This window comes from Mugil cephalus, chromosome 9 (genome assembly GCF_022458985.1).
Source record: "Mugil cephalus isolate CIBA_MC_2020 chromosome 9, CIBA_Mcephalus_1.1, whole genome shotgun sequence".
In the NCBI taxonomy this organism is placed as follows: Eukaryota; Metazoa; Chordata; class Actinopteri; order Mugiliformes; family Mugilidae; genus Mugil; species Mugil cephalus.
In genome coordinates this window covers 14368833-14390713 of record NC_061778.1, presented here as the reverse complement: position 1 = coordinate 14390713, position 21881 = coordinate 14368833, and the positions used below count along the sequence as shown (strand labels likewise).

At 41.4% G+C, this 21881-nt stretch overlaps 1 protein-coding gene across 1 annotated transcript; it reads right to left on the bottom strand.

Annotated features, from left to right (window-relative positions):
• Positions 1-2196: 2196 nt before the first annotated feature.
• gosr1 (golgi SNAP receptor complex member 1) lies at positions 2197-21667 on the bottom strand. Its single transcript, XM_047593998.1, has 9 exons — positions 21538-21667; positions 20729-20840; positions 19654-19741; positions 19157-19264; positions 18866-18957; positions 13515-13589; positions 6331-6360; positions 3142-3224; positions 2197-2891 (listed from the first exon to the last, which is right to left on the bottom strand). Exons 1-9 carry the CDS (start codon positions 21569-21571, stop codon positions 2767-2769), a joined length of 747 nt encoding a protein of 248 aa, XP_047449954.1. The 5' UTR covers positions 21572-21667; the 3' UTR covers positions 2197-2766.
• Positions 21668-21881: the final 214 nt, after the last annotated feature.

Sequence of the window (21881 nt, the reverse complement as noted above, 5' to 3'; positions counted from 1 at the left end):
CTTTTGCCTTTTGATTGCTAACTTGACGGTTTAGGAGGAATCGGCGTCACTGCTGGTGACAGGAAGCAGGAAGAAATGTGGCTAGAAGTGCAGACGTGACACCAGCGTGTTAGCAGCTGTTCGGGTCTGTGCTTTTGAGATAAATGGCAAAATGTTCCCATTAACAATATCAAACGTGCCAATGTGAATAACTTACTGTATATTTATGCAGTGGGTTAGCATGTTAACGTTTGCCCAGTAAAAGCACAGTGGCTTATGAAATTATGGGACAAAGGGAAGACTTTGGCCCTGGGTGCTAGCAAAGTGAGGAGTTCCTTGGACTTATTACATCTTGACAGAGCCAAATTCAATTTCAACTGCTAAGACAATTCATTTAAGAAGAAGTAAATCCAGTGGCGGCAATAAAGGTAAGTGTGGTAATTAATCACATGGGCTTTAATGACTGCGTGTGCACAACGTCCAGTGGCTGTTGAGATCTTTCCGATAAACGTGGCGGAGGAGACCCACTGGAGAAAGATCCTCTACCATCCACAGCTAAAAAGAAAGTTCTAAAATCACATAAATAAACACATTTCCTTTCACTTACCTCACATAAAACTGCTGCTGGTGGCTTTGGGGAGGAGTTGTGTGAACATGAGAGGAGCTGCACCTGTGCGCGCTGTGATAGAATAAAAGCTTTTGTGAATGCGATATTTGTGTGATGTTCTTTTCCTGTTCGGACTGAATCAAAAAGGCCCATTCAGGTAGGTCTGTGTTAAGGCCGCAGAGCAATATAATATATTGGACTGTACTATACTGAGCTATACTGAACAGCTGTTGCTTTCATTATGTCTAAGCCCTGTACATAGAGCAGGTGATGATACACAGTTCAGCCTCAGGGAACACAAACGCCATCCATCAACACCGCCACAGCCTCAGACTGCAGGTGGCAGACAGAGGAAAGAAGGAGAAAAATGAAGAATTTATGGCACGTTTTCCTTGTCTAAAGCTCTCCTCGCCCCCACAAGCACACTGCAGAGTAGTGACCTCTTGCCTCCACCTCCCTAACACACGGAGGCATGCTTTTAGACAGAAAAGCAGCAGAATTTGCCGTGATGCGACAGGCCGTTGCGTGGGCAGAGAAGTGATGCATCCCTGCAAATTGTTTTCAGAAAACACTGACACGAATCTTATTTGTTCGCGTGCAGGGGCCGCAGAGGATATGGGGCTTAGCGCTGTGGCGCTTGAGTGGCTGAAATATTCAGGAGCTCTGCAGTCTCCTGGCGGCGCGCACATGTGTCTGCAACAAATTTAGATTTGAGCACAGGACTTCCCCACCGAGGACAATTTATAAAAACTTGGTGAGGGCGGCATCAAATGGAGAGAATGAGGACAAGAGCCCAAATTTATCCCCTTCAGCCCGTTGAAGTGGGCTCACTTTATTTGGATTCCAGTCGACGAACAGCCAGAGGCAGTGAGAAAAAAGCAGATTGATGTTTCTCACACGGCCGACTTGTTTTCGCATTCCTACACCTCCACCAGCAAACTAAGACCTTAATCGAATTTAAGCCGGTCTGCAGTTCCTCCCTTCTCACATGAACGCTTTAGTTCCCACTTTTAAACGGCCATGCCACTCTGTGCTTCGAGTGGATGAAATCAAACGAGGGCTCTGCCAGGTTCACTCCGCTGTGACATGTACAGCGGCCGAGAGAGAACTTAAGAAAACATGGGCAAATTAAGAAAACGCTCTCTTCAGTTTGACGACACATGCGCCGCAAATACAACACAGTCAAATACAGAAATGCAGCGCAAATGCTTTCAAAGTAGCAGCAAACAACAGCAATGTTTCCCAGGTTCAAAACTTAATGACTTTCTATGAGTTGCTGACACGTCAGCTATTATGTCTTTGAGTCTGTTTTTTTATGTAAATGTTCTCATCATATGATTCTAAATACGTCTTTTGCTTAATCTGACAAATCTGTCTTGATCTGTTGTCCAACTCAAAAAGACCTTTTATTAATTTGGTTGTGTTTTCTTAAGCTGAAGTGCATTGATTTTCTTCCCATATACTGTCATCTATCCTGTGTCCACTTGCCATGAGAAGCGTAAAGTGTCCTAAATAAATAGAAAAGCTAGTAAAATGAAGTAACAGTAATTATTTTGAGAGCTCTATCGTGGCATCCTTGCTCAGAAATAAGAAAGCCCAAAACACCTGAACAGAGTTAAAATGATATATTTTGAAAAATAAAATGTTTTAAATGAGTATCTAGTAGTGTCAGACACTTTTTCTTTGCACATACCGATATGAATAATTTATTAATTCACATTTTACAGTCCACAATGAACTATCAATCCCACTCCTTCAATTAAAAATGACCATTCAACTTAAAATCCTTCCACCTGTCAATGAAAACAAAGCAAAAAATGATCACATGGTCTCAGTCTCTTTACACTTTTAACATATCACCCACTCTCTCCAAGTGAGTTAGCAATATTTAAAAAAAAAAAAAAAAAAATCTAGTCTCATTTGTACTTTTGGTCTCCATTCACAGGTTGGCAAAAGAACACCCAACCACTACCCCTCCATCTGTCCCACTGCTAAATACAGGTTCAGTAGAATATGTTGGCCAAATGTGTTCTTTTTTTTTCCAGAACTGGACCAACTTAATGTCCTTCTGCTCAGGAGTCTCCAGGGTCGACCAACAACTGAGTCCAGTGTCCGGGGGGTGGGTGGTGGGGGAGGGGATCCAACACAATGAAGAGAAGTTAAATCCTGACTGGAGGTCCTCAGTGAAAAGCATAAAGCAGGAGGAGAATGGTGCAGATGCCGATCACTGTGCCGAGGATGAGAGAGTCCCTTCTCTTTCGCAGGTTGATTCTCTGGATGAGATTGTTGATTGTTGGGAAACGGTCTGGGAGAGTCAAATGTTAAGGAATATCACAAATATGGGATCTGCTATAGCAATGCGACTTACTTGGTCCAACAAAAAACAACTTTCCACCAAAGAAAAGCAACATTTTGCTTCAGTGACGTCAGTGAATTCTGAAACACCAGTGGTTTCCTTAACAAGAACGTTTTAAAATCTGCTGTATGCATTCTTTCATTCAGTCCCCACACACACACACACACACAACCCTGCACAGGAGCAGCATAAAGGATACTGGCCAGTGTGTTGACTCTGCTCTGTATAGATTTCAGCATTCCTCTTTGGGAGGTCACGTTCTCCTTAGTCGCCATTGCGATGCTAAAAAAGTCAAGTCACTTTTATTTATATAGCAGATTTAAAAAGAACAGAAGTTGAATTTAAAAAAAAAAAAAAAAAGGTTTCACAGTCAAAGCAGTTCAAATAATAACACAAGTACGTGTGAACAAAAGGAACGATAACAGGTTTTCAAGTAGTTGAAAGAAAGATCTCGGCCAAGTCATTAGTAAACAGGCACTGTCTCACATGTAGATAAAACTGTCTATGTTCCATACCAAAGGGGTGAAAGCATGACTATAAAAGTCTTGTATAGAAGTGTCTTGTAAGAGAACTGAAGTGACCCCAAGATGGATCCCTGAGGGATGCCTCATTTAATGGGAGTAGAGAAAGTCATGAGTGATTGTATTCAGTGATGCCCTGAAATAAAGCAGGACTAAGATGGCATAGTAGAAAAAAAGGAGAGAGATGATGAGGGGAAAAGTGAGTTGCAAGTAGTTTCCCTCATTTGTTTGACTGCTTGGGAAATTCATTGGAAATTGAATTCCAGTAAATGCCATTTAAAGCATCAGGACAGGAAGGGCAACAGAAGCACCTATAATATATTCCTGCAAAAACTGAATCCTATTAATCTAATTTGCAAAAAAACATCTTAAATATTTGAACTTTTTGATTCAGAGAGAAAGAATATCTGCTGTTATATTACACTAAATTGCTGTGTTTTAAACAACAGTTGCATCTTACTCCACTGAGGACACAACCGACAACAGATATTTATCTTGCTTTAAGATGTCGTGTAACTGTGTTGTCATAATTCTTCACAAATAATAGGTGACCGTGGAAGCGTTGGCATTGTACTGCCTGAGGATTAAAAGTTGTCCTTCAGCATGATGTGGCTACCCAAAGTATGTGTATGAGACGGCTGGGTTTGTAGCTGAGATATTGTGCCTCACTTGTTCTCAAACTGGGGCCTCAGCAACTTTCAGAGCCAGAAAGTGCAGCTGGGCAGTTGGCAGGAAAAGCTTCAGGGTCTATGTTTGTCTTCCATGGCATCAGTTACACACGATAATCGATAGCATCTACTTAGCCCACCTTTGAGCCCTTCACTTCAGCATTTGAGTTGTAGAAAACCAGCTCCCATAACACTCCCTTGCAATAATTAATACATACTTCTACTAGTTTGTGAGGTTGATGCAATCGATTAGAAGTGGGAATCACTTCTTCGCAATAATGAACCCTTTTTTTGCAGGTTAACATGGTAAATGAACATCTGGCGTGTCAAATAAATATTAGATTGATTTAAATAAAATGAAAACAGTGGGTACTTCATGATTTTGACAAACAGTAAGAAGTGGCCACAGGGGACCAACTCCTCCCATCCCAGAGTGAATGAGCCCCATAGGAGACAGGTCAAAACAAAGTAAATGAAATCAGCCCGACTGCCTACTGTTTTGCCTAGTTAATGAGCAGCCGGCAACCCACGCATGCATGCATGCGTGAGTGTCCTCAAAGGCATAATTTCTGGTGCCAAAATAAGCGTGTTAGCTCATGGCACCTCCTGTTGTTGGAGGATGCTGAGGGGACAGTCCACAGTCTTGGCCTGGTGCATTGTTTTGTGTATCATGTTCTCCTCAGTCAGGAAGAAACACTTTGCTGACTCCAGCAAACCCGACAAAGCTTTGACACAAAGTTAAAGACACGCTCTATGTGATCAGTCAGTGATCTTTAAATGTAACCCGGTTGACTAGTTGTCTCAAGTTGTCAAATAACCTGTGAAGTGAAATTATCGGACGTCTACTTTATTTCTACGGCAAAAGCACATTTCTGCATTTGTTTTTTACAAATGCATTTTTCATGGGGTACAAATCATGACATGAAAATAGGGCTCTGAGCTGCAGAGAAAGATGTTTATGTTGTAATGGAGACTTTTTGCTCTAATTTCATGCTACCTCTTTTGACATTCAGGATTTAGGACTGAGGTGGAGTGGCGACTTGTGACTTAGACTTGTGATTTCCTATGTAAAAAAAATACAGTTTTTTGAAAGACTACAGCAGCATTTCTGAAACACCACAACAAAATACATAGTTGAACACTACATACAATAACATTATGAACAAAGGTGGAGAAAAATCACGTAACATCGGCCACTGTTCAAGCTAGGCCCTGGGGGACCGTGCTACATTACAGGCCCTGTGGGACTGTGCTACATTAAATGAAAACAAATGGAAATATTGGAAAGGTAATGAAAGAGGAAGCAGCATATTTGTAATTTGTGTAGGAGGGAAAGGAAAGAGAGGTGTAGAGAGATGGATGATGGCAATAGATCAGTGAAGGGGGAGGAGTCATTCTGGAAACGGGCGTTGTGAAAGTGACAGGCCTCTGCATGTCATACATAGACTTTCTTATGTGGCACACTTTCAATGTTTAGGTTTGAATCCATTTCTCCCAGTTGAATCATCCATGCACACAACAAGCAATGGTACTAAAGGTTCCTAAAATAAAGCTGGTAAAGAATATTAAATGTTGGAGAAGAAATAAACTATACCTCGTATGAAGCATTAAAATACAAATATTGTACTCGGGCAAAAAAATGTGGTTTCCAGATGGCAGGTTGAATTTAAGCACATTCATACACTTAGAAATTCAAACGTATACAATGTATCAAGTCTATGGGAAATATAACATAAGCCCAAACACTGGAAATCGTTCGATGAAAGAAGATGACCAAGACAGAGTTTAACACTACCCCCCTGTATCCAACTAGAAAATGTCTGAGCTATTTTTTTTTTGCAGAGAATTACTGTGTTTAAATGAGAGCATGCGTCTTGGGTTTTATCATATTAACATTTATATGGAACAAGAATAACCTTGTTATTCAGCATCCAGGTTTTAGATCATCTGGCTGCAAATGGTTTATTCTTAATCATATACATAATGGTGTTCTACCATAGAGATGATTTTTTTTTTTTTTATTTTTTACAGTTCCCCAGCCAAAGCTCAACATGACTTTGTCTTGTCATTTGCATTCACACACAATGTGGGTTTGAGTAAGGTACAGCAGGTTAATAAGACAACACAGGAAGGGGGGAGGGGGCTGTCACATACGTAAATATATGTCTTCCTCTGTACAAGACAGAAAGCTGTTCTTACCTTATTGTGTCGTCCATCAGTCGATCCGAGCTATAGACAAGAAGTGGGAGAGGGGGAGGAGAGAGAAGGAGAAAAACACTCGTTAGATATTGACGTGAGGCAATGCAGCAGGCTACCAAACATGTCCACAAGCCATTCAGTCTGTTATGTCAAGTGGTTTTAGATTTCTATAGGTTTTATAGAACATAGTTGCAGGAAGCAGTGCTTATGTGATGAGGAGTAGATTTCCTTTACTCTTGACGGTATCAGTTAGAGCTTCTCCAACACAGTGGCTTACCAAAAGAACTGGCAGGAGACAATGTATCTTTAAGTTGTTTGATAATGAACTGAATCGGGAGGAATTCAGGAAGTCAGTAGCAACACCCAGCCCTACACGCGACCATAACTACAACTCAAGCATTAAACATATGAATGAACAAAAGCAAGAAAATGACCAAGAGCTTCGTTACAACAGATGATAGATTTGGCCTATTAAACTTTAATAGATGTATCCGTGCAATCTGTGAGAGTAAAGGCATTAAATGGACACCGTATTAACGAAAGTGTTAATAAAAATGTACACAGATCAGACAGAACATTATGACCCCCTGCCTAATATTGTGTAGGTCTCCCTCGGTGGTGGGGGCGTTAGCTCATGTCCTGTCTCCTGGGCTGAGTCAGGTCTAAACTCTAATAATAAACCCAGGGAGAATTCCCCCCCACGGGATCTGAAGCTTCTGCACAGTTACATCACTGAGGGAGTGTCGGATGTTTGTTTTTGTTTTTTGAGAATACTGGAAGGCACACACACACAAACACAACACAACACAACACACACACACACAATCATCCCGTGCTGTAACACTAACTTTGTGTCTCCGGTTGCTCATGGACAACAAAGCTCTCAGCGGTTTATTCTCTAACTGGAATCAATTTGGATAATGTTCCAGAGAACTGAAGTAAACCAAACAAACAGAACTGCATGGATTGTGTTTCAGCGTCCATTCAACAGCTCCACTTCCTCAATATGTAATTTCTGTTAAACTCTGCTACAGGAAGTGAGGGAATGCCTCTCTGCACCCAACGCTCCCCCGACCACAAAAACATCTGGAACATTCACCTACGCTTTAAAGCTTTAAATTCAATCTAAACGCTAACAAGTAATGGTTTTCATCTCATGTCTGAAACCAATCTAAAACCCACTCCACAATTGTGTGGTCATTTCTGTGGTTATAGTCTGAGTGGACTGGATTTGACACGATATGAGATAAAGTCAAAAGGCAAAGCTGAGCATATTCCATTAACAACAGGACGTCCTCGCAAGAACTATTGTGTATGTGCTGCCATTACAGCAGCAGCACAGATTTAATAAGAACATCAATGATCTGGGTTGTACTTCCAGTTACCACTGATGGTGGAAGATGGAAGCTGGCATCAACCTTTCCTTTACACTAAAACGATGCGGTGGTGATTCAACCGATTCAATGTGTTTGTTTCACGCATCACTAAGCTGCCGAGTGCTTGAGCAACTGTGTCCACGCTCTGTCATTTCATAACTTTTGCAGCGTGTAGTTGGAACGAAGCATGCACCATTAATTGTGATAAATGAGTGAAGAGGCCTCCATCTTTTTATATACACATTCATTGCTTCTGCTTACGACTTACTGCATACAGTGCTTTTTAATACACAGTTTAATGAGAAAAAAAAAGAAAGAGAAAGCAATGCTTTTATTTTAATTAATTTTATAATAGTAGACTCACGCAGACAAATGTAGGAAGGTCTACTTATATTTAGTGGGGTGTTTCCTTTGTGCCCTGCAGCTGATGGGGGGGGATAATACCTCAAGGTTCTGCATATGTATATGCATTGTTGGCAAGTATGCGTGCTCTGCTGAGCCAACAGTATCTTTATCTAACAGATGGTGGGCAGCCCTCAAAGGAGCTTCAAAGATTCAGTTTACCAAAGATAATTCATTTAAGGAGGACTGCTAACCTCAAAAAGAAAGAAAGTTGGCTAGAAGACCGAAGGAGAATGCAAAGCTCAAAAAACAAATAGCTAACAAAAAAAAGCTGAAGCAGTGTAGTAGCGTGACTGTAAAACTCCTAAATTTACCAGTGGGCCATTCATGCGTCTTTATCTATGTCTCTTTGAGGTTGATCTTTAATGTTTGCTGGTGGAACAAACAGGACTGATCACAACTAGAAATCTCTGTCTCAAATCTTTGTCAAATGTCAAACTTCAGTTTATTCTTTAATCACTGTATAGTTGCTTAAAAACTGTGTCTCCCATAAAGTTCAGGGGCATTGTTGGCAAGATCAAATACAGACTAGAGGAAAAAACTGATGACTTTCTGCTGTTTCGATTTAATAAACCAAAACTATAATTTGGTGAAAAGGAGGGAAGCACCAAATTCAAAATGAAGGCTAGTTTGGTACAAATGGGTTGTAGTGGGAGCAGCTGGGTGCAAAAGAGTATCCTTTAAGTAGATAGCTGTGGTATCCACCAGGAAGAGGCTAATATCTCTTCAGACTCGAAACAAGTGACTGTAATTTTATAAATCTTACAAACCTAATACATTTGCTTAATAGGCGCATTAGATCCATCAGTGCCCTAAAGGAGGCAGTATGTCTGAAACGGGAAACAAAAGACAGTGCAAGGAGAATGCGGTGGACTGTCGAGTGGCTGATAGTGGTTTCCTTATAAATCAGGAGCTACAGAGAGAGAGAGAGAGTCTTGATTCATGGGGTTTTTATAAGCAAAGATGAGATGGGAGAAGATTTATGCTTTATTCGCTCCATCATCCGTCCACACCTATAGTGGTGAATCTGATTGTGCCATCACATTCACATATATTGGGACTTCTGTGCTTTCAGCTGCCAGCGGGTTGCTTCCACTTCCCTTGGTCAGTTGTGTTTTGCTGCAGCCATTAAATCCCTCATTAGCTTCAAGCTAATTGCCTTTCTCAGTGTGATGAATCAACCCATACTGTCCTCATGCTTCCTGGCTCTCCTCCCATTCACACACACACACATGAACGTAGAATGAGACCACAGTGCTACAGCAGTACAATAACAAGCCTAAATTACAGAAAAGATAGATGAAGTAAGTGATGTTTCTTGCATTGACTGTCCTGATTTCATCAGCTGGTTAACAAAATAATGGGCTTGCTATAAGAAAAAAAACTTTTTGTGAGTAATGCTCTGTCCAGTTGGCTTTTAGAACAATATGAGGCAACTAAGAGAATTCGTCCAGCAAATTGAAACGTTAATGACTTTGCCTGGGAAACAGTATTGCAAATCTTGGCGACAGTTGTAAAGAACAAACTGCATCAGCAAAGAGGAAAAGTGGTAACAAATCAAACGGAGAGTTGATTCAAAATGTGCTGCCAAATACTCGAAACAACTTCTCCGTTGGAACATTTACAGAACTGGTCTTTATGGCGACGCTGCCTTTCATAAACTTTCAAGGTCAATAAACAACATATACAGTGTTACTGCATTTAACGTTTGGAGAGAGGAAGACACACTGGGAGTTTTGGATGTTAATAGAAAACCTTTTACAATTTAAATCACAATTTTGCTGCCCCGTTTTGTGCCAGCAAGTGGTCCAGAAGATTTCCCTTGTGCAGCTCCACTTGGGCGATCCAAAACAAAGTTCAGTGTCCACAACTATTCACTATTCCTTGACATTTTTAATGGCAACTCTGCGAACTTACACCCTCCAACTGGTAGACTTGGTACTCCAAAAAGAGCGGCAGGCTCACAAAGCCCAATCAGCGATGAACATCAATCAGAAACTGAGTTTCTCTCACATAAACAATATTGACAATGTCTTTGAAGGAAAATGCACTTGGAATAGATCATAAATGGGCCTCTATACGTGAGTCAGTTAGTTAATATGGTTAATCTCATAGGTCGTGGGGGTTATTGGAGCCCATCCCATCCGTCTTTGGGCTGGGTACACCCCGGATGTTTCAAAGTACCGACTTTTTGTAATGAAGTGCTTCATTACAGAAGAAGGATTCACTGCTGCTGACAAATAAACACAAACGGCAGTGACACTAACTGGTAATACAAAGTGTAAATTCCCCCCTCACTTCACACTCACTCTGCTGACGTGTTAAAAAAAAAAAACTCTGTTTGAGAGGAAGTCCTTCTCAGAGAGACCACAACCATTAGACCTGTTCCAACAAGAACTTAGTCTTATAAAATGTATCCGCGTACTGTAGGTCTGTGTCATCGGGTTCTGTGGCGAATCGATGAGGACTTTCAAACGCTCCACCATTACTGCAGCCATTTGTAGATTAACTGGAAGAGACCTGTTTGTTATTTTTGTTGAGGAGTGATTTGTCTTGCCTGACCACACTGGCAATCTGGCACATTCACATGCCAATATTTTACAGAGTCACAATATAATGCCTGATACACTATTTCTCTATCTTTCTATCTATTATACAGTATTATCTACCCTAAACACACTGCTGTTGTGGTTTTGATCCTTATGTAGGCTGACATGACCAAGGCAAAAGCAAAGGGCACAAGCAGGGAGTGACTCCACGCTGAGTTGCATCGTGACAACTAGTGGCAACAAGTTCCTGACGTGCAGTGAATATTAGATTTAAACAAAGGAGGTCCACATGTTCACATGCAAGACCCGCCATTAATGATAATATGTGCAGTGGACATAGCTTTCTGAAAATAGAACGTCACAGAAAGTGCGAGAAATCGTGAAAAAACAGATAAAGAGCATTTCAGCACAAATCTCTCATCGTTACCGAGTATCTGCGGTCTGCCTTCATAGAGCCTTCAGACCATCTTGCCACTAACACATTTTATCTCTCTTCTCTTCAGGCCTTCTTTCCTGTTTTATGGCTCTAATAGGATCAATCAAGCGTAACTCAATCCTCATCATCAATCTCCTTTTTCCCCTCCCATCTTCAGCAATGGCCGGGGGAAGCCCTATGGTACAGGTTGCACTTTAAATTGATAATTTCATTATCAATAACCTGATCAATTGTGCTGGGCTGGCACATGAGCTTGGCTGCCGGGAATGCAGGTGTCTGTATTCAGTTTGGATATTCAAAACCCACTGTGAATAAGTGATAATTGGGAAGAAAAGCTTTCCATCTTCTCTCAAGGAGGACCAAGGACCCCCAAACTGCTGGAGAGATTAAGTAGGGACCCCCTACTCACTTTATGTGTTCCATATTAAACTTAAAATTATAAGAATACATTATTATTATTATCATTCTGCATTCAATACTAAGCTATTCAAATAAAGCACAGGCTCAAATATTCACTTTTTTTTTACTTCTATGTTCTGTTCAACTGACAAAGCGATCCATTTTGGCCTCAGTAGTTGCCTGATGAGAATGAGCTGCACTGTTAGCTTCTCTTCTGCTAATATTGCAGCGTGTCTGGGGACTAAATAGGCTCTCAGAACCTGACAGAGTCAGCCTGTAATATGCGGCCTAGTGATTGGCTTAGCAGCGATAGGGGCGGGGCCTGCTGTGTACAGGAGGCTTAGGATTGACAGGTCTAGTGTGGCACTCTGAGACAGCTTTTGTGAATGAGTGCTGACTGAAAGATAACGTCTTCTGCCTCCATTTATCCCTTTGCTAAAATATGATGGATTCAAGTTAATGTTATTTAAATAAATTTAAATTTGTGGGGTAAATTAATATATTTATATACATATATATGTGTGTGTATATATATAAATATCTGATCAATCAAATATTTTGGGACTCCCCTGCAGTCCCTGACCCCCTGTTGAAGATCTATGCCATAGTGAGCATCAGAGGAGTATCTATGTAATGTTAAAAAAAAAAAAAAAACCTTTGCAAAATTACACTGACATATTTTCTACTACAACTAAACTTTACCAAGGAACAACATTTGTTCTTTCAGTGTTACAGACGGTTTAGATTTAGCTACAGCGGCAGCACTGAGCATACACACATTTTAAATCCAGCATTGTCTACATTCCTAGTACAAGCCTGCAGTCTTGTTCTTCTTCTCTGTCTTTTTTCTTGCACATCACATTGTATCTTGGCGTGTCACCAACCCCCCTATAGTTCAGTGGAGAGGTGTCAGACCATCTACAGTGATGTGTATTAGTCTACATCCCCTGTGTGTGCGTCCTTGTCCACAGAACAAACTAAATGGGGATCTGCTCAGAGGAAATCGATAGCATTGCCAAAAAAAAAAAAAAAAAAACTCACTGGTTAAATCTACTAAACACAAGACGCAGGACCTTTCTGCACATGGATGAATATAGTCACACTTCTTTCACTGAGCGCATTGTAAAATCAATTTTCATTTGGAAATTCTGCAAGTGACCAGATTTATAAAACCAGTCAACCAATGTGTACATGGTAAAGCATTAGGGAATTATATGGGAATATATTATGTACAGCAGTATTTCATTGAACATAGGGTACCACATGTTTGGCAGAAGCTTTAGCTTTCTTGTAATGTTGTTGGCAAAAATAATTACAAACTAATCTACAAAACAAATGTGTTGTAGATTTCATACACTTGAGTCCCTATATAAACCTCATTTCATACAAATTCAAAAATAAATATTAGCCACGCAGTGTCAGAGCAGGTGAAGCCTGTTTTGAACGGTATTAGATGGGGGATAATTTAGCTCTTATTTCTTTCAGAGCTTGAAACAGGAAACAAATATTAGGATCAATCAAACTGTTTAGTTATTCCCAAGTAATTGAACGGGATCCTTTTCCCCCAGCAAGGAGAAAAGCTCCATTTCTGCAAAAGATCTGATTTCTTTTGTGTTTCGTTTGGGTGTGTGGATGTGTGACCTGCTGACATTCAATTTTCACTTTCCACACAGGGTGCATCTCACACCTCTCACACACACGTAAACAGTCGTCACACCAAGCTACCACATGATGTTATTCAGCGATGAAAGTCAGCCAAATGGTAGTAGGATACTAATTAGGTTGCTGGAGATTGTTGTTCTAATGTCACAGGAAAATATGCAGAACTTTTTACAGCTTTATCCGTCTGAGTAGGAAATGGATGTGTTACTATTTCTTAACCAGGAAAGGGTGTACAACTTACTTTCATCTGTGAACTGCTGTGATTATAGTACCAACATAAACTACCAACTAATAAATATCATTGAAAAAACTCATCTGAATTTAATAGTTAAATGGATTAAGTGGATTGAGGGAACTCACTTTCTCAGGTGCTCATGTTCTTTTAGAAACAGCTCTGTTCTTCTGTTGTTGACTCCGGAGCCACTCTTGTATGACCTTTAAAAAGAGTGCAGAAAAAAAAGGTTAAAAAATCAATGCCAATCAGTTAAAAACAAACACTAATTTCTATTGATTACATGTTACACAATATTTGAAGAATGTGTGAATCGTAACTTCCTTCACACCCAGGAATAACAGTCTAACAGTTATTGTCAAAGTCAAAAATTCCCAGGAAGCCGACCATCTGGTTCGTGCAACCTGCCAACACATGCTTCTGCTTACAATCATAACATGGAACCGCTGACAAAAAAAAAAAAAAAAAAACACTGGTGTAGCTGCTGTGCAGGCCTCGTTGTAGCAGGCAGACCTGTGAATATATGTGCATTGCTTGTTCCTGCTTTACAGTAAAAGCTTTCCTGTGGTTGACTGGTGGAATGCTTTAAAGTACGCCGTCAACAGCATGGACGGAAAGGTTCAGTTTGCATCACAAGTGACTTAGCACAGCGCATGCAGCAGCAGGATGGCTGTTGTAAAGCAGCTCGGAAAAGTTAAAGAGTTAATTTAATGCAGAAGTGGCCGTCCTGCTACCAAGCAAGGCCATATGTCGCACACGGGCTTGGTTCCCTTCTGCTATGAAGCCAGAATGAAAACACCTTATTTCCATTCCTAATTGCAAGGTCAGGTCCTCAAAGTAAGGCAACGTCTGAGCCGCATTCAATCAAGACAAGGGTCGAGAAAGAAGGTCAGCCAGCAGGGGCCGACCTATTCAGACTGGCTCTTCATTCCTCCAGTCCGCCACAATCTGACGACCCCCCGCTCTAAGATTTTTTTAGCATTTGCATTCATAAATCACTAAAAACTGTGAATGGGTTCGGAGTGGGTGGTACTTTGGGTAAAACATTAATTTTGCTCTGTGTGGCTTCTTTGACTGTTCTTATCAACACGTACACAAGAGGCTCGAGTTAATGAAGGAGCAGAAATGAAACCGTGTTCTCTGCTACTAAGCTGCGCGGCGGCAATGCAGTCAGAGTTAATGGATGGGCTGTTACACCACTCACAGAACAAACACATCACACCCATTCTCTTCTGCTTCACGCAACTCTAGCTATCAGCATCCCCATACATCGGACTCCCATGCGCTCTCCAGGGTTTCTGGTCATTTAACGCGGCCCCACCCTCCTGCTGGGCGAGAACGAGATAAAGAGCAGGGGAGGGGGGAGAGAACTGTGAAGCATCAGAGTATGAGCACAAATATACCATAAACATCCTACTCCACCCAGCTAACGGCACAAAGCCCCTATAATAAATGTGCCTGCTTCATCCTTTGAGCGCCATCCAAAGCCGTGTAGCACCACCCCACAGTGGCTGCCTTGAGCCCACGCTGGCCACCCCAGCAGCAGGGCCGGCGCCAGAATCGCCTGTACTGACAGCCAGCTCCATCACTCCAGCAAGGCTTTTTAAAAGGGCACCGATGTAAATCACGGACTAGCTGTCATTTTTGTTGCTGACATTTAGAATCAAGGCAGGAGCAGGGGGGAGCGTTGGGTCTGAGCTCAGCTCTGCTAGATGCTGTTATTATGAATGGCACAGCTGCACACAAGAAGTCTGCGTGTGCCAGAACACGTCTTGCCGACAGAGTCTGCTAGCGCGCTGCACGATATTGACACAGCGTTTGATAAAATGTCATCTCACCTTTCAGGGGTTGTATGAAGAGATAGTGTGCACTATTGCTTGTAATAAGTATTGATTGTTTTTTTTTTGAGTGTGCACAGCGTAAACAACCCTGACACACATGCAACATCTACAGTGAATGGTGTCCTGGGCTGGTTTACTCTGTGGCCAAGACCTCTACTGCCCTCTACCTGACAAAAAAAAAGGACAAAAAGCTCAGCTGCAGCAGAAATGTCCATCACTGTTGTAATGTAATGACCGCTCACAAATGCTGGATTGAAACACATTGTAATCTCTGTAATATTACATTAAAATGCTTTAAACCTGTACCTACGATATATTGTTTCGATGATATATTGCTGTTTTCTGTTTTCTTCGCAGCATTTTCTACCATTTCGGAACTCGCTACTGATTGGATGAGACTGGTCAGTGATTCCCTCCCCCTCTGCCCCTTTGACAAGGTCAAAAGAAATGCATCCAAGTTAGCTGAAGAGGCGAAAAGCTTCCTTCCCTTCCAGCTGTTCAGACTATGGCTATTTTCATATGTGATCTCATGTTCCACCCCTTTATATTATCTGGCGCCACCAGAAAGATTAATGTAGGGAGGTTAAGGGCAAATTAGAAAAGAAACTGTCTCGATATCTCATTGCGCCGCAGCCATTGTTAATTCCACTACCTGTGAGCTCGAATGGTTCCCTCATTAGCAGCCCCTGGGCACATTAGTCATGGTTAGGCTGAGCACTGGGTCCACAACACCCTCTCATTTCTATGCATTAGATTAATCAGCGCAGAGCTGACGTAGGGTCAGTGGTGCTCCTTAGAAAGGTGATTTAATGGGATGACAGAGTGAACCGCTCCGTGTAATGCTGACCCCGTGGGATGTTACAATCTGATTGGCATCACAGTCTGTTAGCATTTGACTGCGTTCGTGCAGCGTGAGTTTTAATTATCGTTAGATTATAATGAATGGGAGGTGCACTCGTGCAGATCGTTGCAAAACAGGCCGACTTAAAGAATACCAACACTGGTATAATCAAGAACACACTATTACAAAAGTAAATAACACTGTTGAGGGGGAAAAAGTTGTTCCCTTTCAACTCAAGGCCTCTGGAAAGATTAATTTTTAATGTGCTTTTTAACAGATGCCTCTGTAATAATCCTATAGACAACAGCAGCAGCCGCAATGATTCATGGAAAGAGAGACACTGCAGGGGAGCGAGCTACTTTATCCACCATCTGTGCATGGGGCTCTACTGTGTGTGCGCACTGATCACTCACAACCTTTAAACCGCCCACCTGTGAAGTCGGGAACATTAATATTCTTCTGGGAAATCACGGTCCTGGCATTTATGTGGATGTAACTTATACCTACCACCACCTGGACATTGTTGAGGACCGAGCACACCCCTATGGCAACGCCAAGCGGGTGCTCCATGCAATGCTGGTGACATGTGTTACCCAGATGAGCAACACATAAGCACCCGGCCAGCTACGTGGCGTTATACTTCACACCATGTCACACTCTTCCATGGCTTTATGGTCAAGTTCTCATCGTCACATTCCCATTGTTGGCACTTTCAGCAGTGAACAGGAGTGAGCATGAATCCTCTGACTAAAACAAACTGTGTATTCTGACACATTCTGACACCAGCATCAATTTTCTCAGCAATAAGAACTGAGCCTTTGCTCTGTACATGTATTAATGAGCTGTGGCCACCCGGGACCCTGTCGCTAGTTTACTGCTTCCAATCCCAAACCTACTGTAGGTAGGTACTGATGCTGTTAACCAGCAGTGTAACCATCACAATTAGGCCATTGTCAAAGTCGTTCAAATCCTTCCACTGTGCTTCTAACGCATGGCTGATCGGTATATAAGGAAAGTAAGAGCACTAACTCAACCCGCTGCGCTTGCTCTCTCTGAGTATTATTTATCGGTGCACTTCCACTCCTGATTAAAGAATAACATTGTGATACACTGATGGTAGGGCGACGCTGTTGAGCTCCTGCCAGCTCAAACCCTTTGAGGCGGAGAAGACCAGCAGCGAGTTACAGGATGCAGATGGAGCATGTTAAGCGGAGGCACACAGATGGACGAAAACTCAAATAAAGTTGAGACAATTATCTTTTTACCATGGTCGATTCCACTGCAGTGTCGTATGATTGAAGTCTGTATTGAGCACAATAACCAGAGTCATTTTGTTTTTCAAAATTATTTTGTGATAGTGTTTTTTTTGCACATACATGTTATATATACCCATATTTAACTTAATGTACTGCAAAATTAACATTTTAGCCCATGCCCACCCCTTCGGATTGAATTTTGGTCCTCTATGGGAAGAATTTAGGGGCCCTGTGATGAGATGTGTGTGCTAGCTGTATAAATTCTGATATCTGAAAATACCATCACACTGCCGTGCACTGTGATCTGCAAAGCTTTAGAGCATCTGCGTCATAACATCCAGCATATTTGCATAAAGACAGTATCTTTTATTAACCGATCTGACTATATGAAGTCTGCAAACATGTCATCAAACCGTCATGCTTTTAAATGGCTGTGAAAATGCTATGAATACAGAAATAGGTGAGTGGAACATGCCTGCCGGTATGAGGCCTCTGCAGACTATCTGCATCCTAGATGGACGGAGGGTGATCGATAGGATTCCTGCAGTGCTCACCGTATGCTCACCGCTACGTCTCACAGATCAATAAGCCATTACAAAAAGAAAAAAAAAAAAAAAAAAACATGGTCTGTGGGAACCTCTGTCTAATTCCAATACACTCGCGCACAACTGAGCCAATCCGAAGAGAGGACACACTTTTTCAACCAAGGAGGCCAAGAAGGCTATGAATCTTCCCAGGATTTAATGACAAACATTTTTCAAGGGCGTGCCAAGCGGAAGTCAAGGTTCAACTCTCCCTCTAAGTAATACGTTCTACAACAAAGGAGGGCCGGCAATAATACTTGGCAGTGTTTATTCTTAAACAACCACTGAAGGATGGTACATGATATTATTTGCTTTGCATGTTAGAGGTTAATAGAGTTTATTGGAAGCGCTGGATTCGACCACTAATTTAACGTGTCTTCCAAGCTAAAAGCAACATTTACTCAACATTTTACCTTAAAAATAACAACTTAAGAATTGTCATGTTGGTGCAATGACTTACATGATGAATAACTGAGTCACTTTCACTTTACTTCACTTTCACTTTACTTTACTCCACCTCTGTTTTGGCACTACGCTGACAGGTATATAATCACCAACAGTACACCACCAACCAAAGCTCTTCAGTTAGGTTTAAGGAGAGTGTAGCTCAATATTCACAATACAGAGAAGTCATGACAGAGGCAAAGAGACAGGACACGGCATGAAGAGGAAGCTAAGAAGAGAAAAATAGAGGCCAAACAAGGGCAAACCTCAGAATGGCTTTTAGTCGCTGGTTCTGCTTTGGTCAATAAAAGGATGGAAGACAACTGGTTCCCTAGCTGATGACAGTGGTGTCTCTAAGTCTGTAAGGCCTCTGTTTAACAAAACAACCCATTCTTGCACAACTTATGAGAATTATAAATTGTCAACAGGTGTGGGCATTGGAGTTTCGTTACTAGAGTAAATAACAAACTGCTAGAATGCTAAAATGCTAGAATGTTATATTATAGTACTCACTCAATGTCTTTCCTGACAGATCCGAGAAGGTCTTCCCTTTCCCGGATGGCCAGGAAGTTGCCTTTGGTTTTGTGGAATTCATGTGTGTAATCCTGAGCCAAACACAAATAGAAAAAATAGAGAAACAGACAGTAAACACCACTGAGCCAGTACAGTATGGGCTTTGTTAAGAAGTTGCTGGATGCTGGATGAGTGTTTTGAAAGTTAATAAAAACGTAAAATACAGAAAGAGTGTGCGAAATAGATGAGCGAGGAGGACAGAGGAAACTTAGGAAGAGCAAGAGGACAAACCTGTAGGATGTCTCTGTGTCTCTGGAGCGTGTGCATTAATGCAGCATTGAGAGATGACGCACCCGGGGCGTTGGTGTACTCCGCCATCTTGTCGTTCACTGCTGTCAGCTAAGAGACAGTCGATGACCATATATATTATAAGTTTTTCATGTCAAATGCCCAAGTCATGCAAGAACAGAAAGAAACATTTGTACACTTTGGTGTTCGACACTGCACACATGAACAATTATGATTAATATAGAAAAAGAAATACTTTGGAATTTATATTATTTTCAAATTCTACTTTACTGTTGATGCTGTGTTATTGTTTGTATTCGAGTCCGTCATTGAAACAGATACTTTAAATCTTAAATTTACTGGGTGTAAACTGTGTGGAGAAGGGCAATCTGTTCTTTCCTTGATGAAAGACAAGAGCCTTGGCATACATCCATCCTTTTTCTTATCTCTGTCTCTTTGTCAGCCTGTCCAGGGCCACTAGTCAAAGAGAATTTACTCACCTTGGCAAGGAGCTGTTCAATCTCCACAGACATGGTGTCAAACATCCTGTCCTGGGTAGAGTTGTTTAGCAGTGGGGTGGTGTCCGACCTTGAGGGGGGAGAACATTTAGAAAGTTGACTGAAAGATGTTTAAGCTCAAAGTTTAAAGACACTTCAAGGGGTTTTCTTTTTTAAGTTATTATTTGAGCATTTGTGCTTTTATTACAATAGACAAAAGAAACAGATGAAACGAGGTAAGGGACACAGCGGCCTGTATGTAAATTGTGTTTATATAATGAAAAACTGAAAATTATTGAGATGTTGTTTCACTGTTTTAATGATGTATTGGTGTAAAAATGCTTTATAGCACAAGTTTAGCTACAAATGAAAATGCTTAGAGATAACTCACAATGAACCTGAACCTGATTTCTACACTGTTTTAAAATAATATCCTCTATGGAAAAATCTTTAACTTTGTCTCCTCCCCAGGTTATTATATCTTGTAGCTGGTTGAATGTATTGTTCATGAACACTTCCTTCCTGAAGCCAACGCTTTCCTGTCCAAAAGGCTTTTAAAAAGGCAACTGGGCTTGTAGAGTTTCGCTGCTGATCTAAGTAGCTTCTTCAGTTCTAAGTCGAGGTTTAAATAGGAATCTCTGTGGGTAAAACCGCTCAGAAACTTGTTTGACTTGTTTCCGTAAGAACCAGAAACCCATATAAAGGAAACCCACACTGATCACTGATCAGCACTTATTATTTGTTTCCCACAACCCCCTGGAACGCAAGCCAGGAGTCATCAAGGCCCTTCAGCACTGAGCACAGACTGTACCCACAAGATTGGTTGGAGAATTTGAGAGGGGAAGAGGAGAATTTTCAGGAAACACCACATTCCAGTTTATTTCAAACCTGATAATACTCAGAGACAGAATTTAAGCCACATCAAATCAGTCAAAAGCAGTTTGGCCTGGAATAGTTAGTTAACTGGTCTCTATTTCCTCTAAATATGTCTTTGCTGGTGTGGCAAAGAGTATACAAAGATATTTGCCTGAGGTGCTTGTTTACTCTGCAGGTGTGACAAAAAGACTCTTGCTCTTACGTGTCTCCTCGGCGTCCATCCCTCGAGCTGCTGTAGCTGGTGCACAGTTTACTGAAGGAGACCAACTTCAGGTCAAGTTCATTCTCCAACTGTCTGGCCTGCTTTCGCAGATCTGTAACACACATGCACACAACCCAGGAAAAAAGCATGGTTACAATTCGTATTAGAAAGTACAAGTACCGTAAATCAAGAACTGTAGTTTTTTACGTACTGTTAAGGCATCAGTGAGAGTCTTTATGGCAGAATATACAATCCTGTAAAACGTTTCGCTCCATACTGATCCCATTTACATAAACGTTAATTTCATATTTTGATGTGGCTGGACTTTTCATTGCAACAGAAAGAAAAACTGAACACACCAGGGAGTGATAAAACCATATAAAGGTGCATTTTAGTTTGTTGCGAAAGCCAAAGCAACGTCAACAACAACGGCTTGTCAACAGCTGCATGAGCTGACTTACTACAACATTACATTATCCGAGAAAGCACAGTAGAAAACTATGTCTTATCATTAGCACATCATCTATAAAGCCGCTGAAACGACTGGACGTGCCAAGTTGACAGGCCGTCCAGAGCAGCGACGCAGATTTAACAGCTTAAAGAAAAGACTGACTGATGAAGTTACACGGCGATATGTTACCTAGCTTGTTGGAAGCGAGCTAGTTCTCGTTATGTGCTTCAACGACACACCGTAACCGAGCAAAACGCACCGTGACAGTGGCAAATGGATAGTCGGCATCAGGAATCAGACATTTGTTGTTACTGTTGTAAGTGTTTGGTAAAACGCAAGGTAAATGTTGCCTCCTTACCCTCCCAGTAGTTGCTGCTACCCATTCCTGCCATCTTTGTTGTTCTGCGACGTCACCCACTTCCGGGGTGTGTCACGTGTCACTGGAACACGGATGATTTGCTAATAAAGTTTTGAACCGTCGTAGCTACGGTCCATACGGCCACAATCGATCATAGGGCACAACAGAGGCAACAGAATAAACAGCGCCACCTAGAGGTCGATTTAGACTTTATTTTCAATAATTAAGTTACATATTTGGTTTCAAGAAGCATCCCATTTCTCCATATTGAGTGTTTTTAATCATACTGTATGATCTACTTACCAAACTTGTTTTGTGTATTGCTGCTCATTTTTTCTTGACAA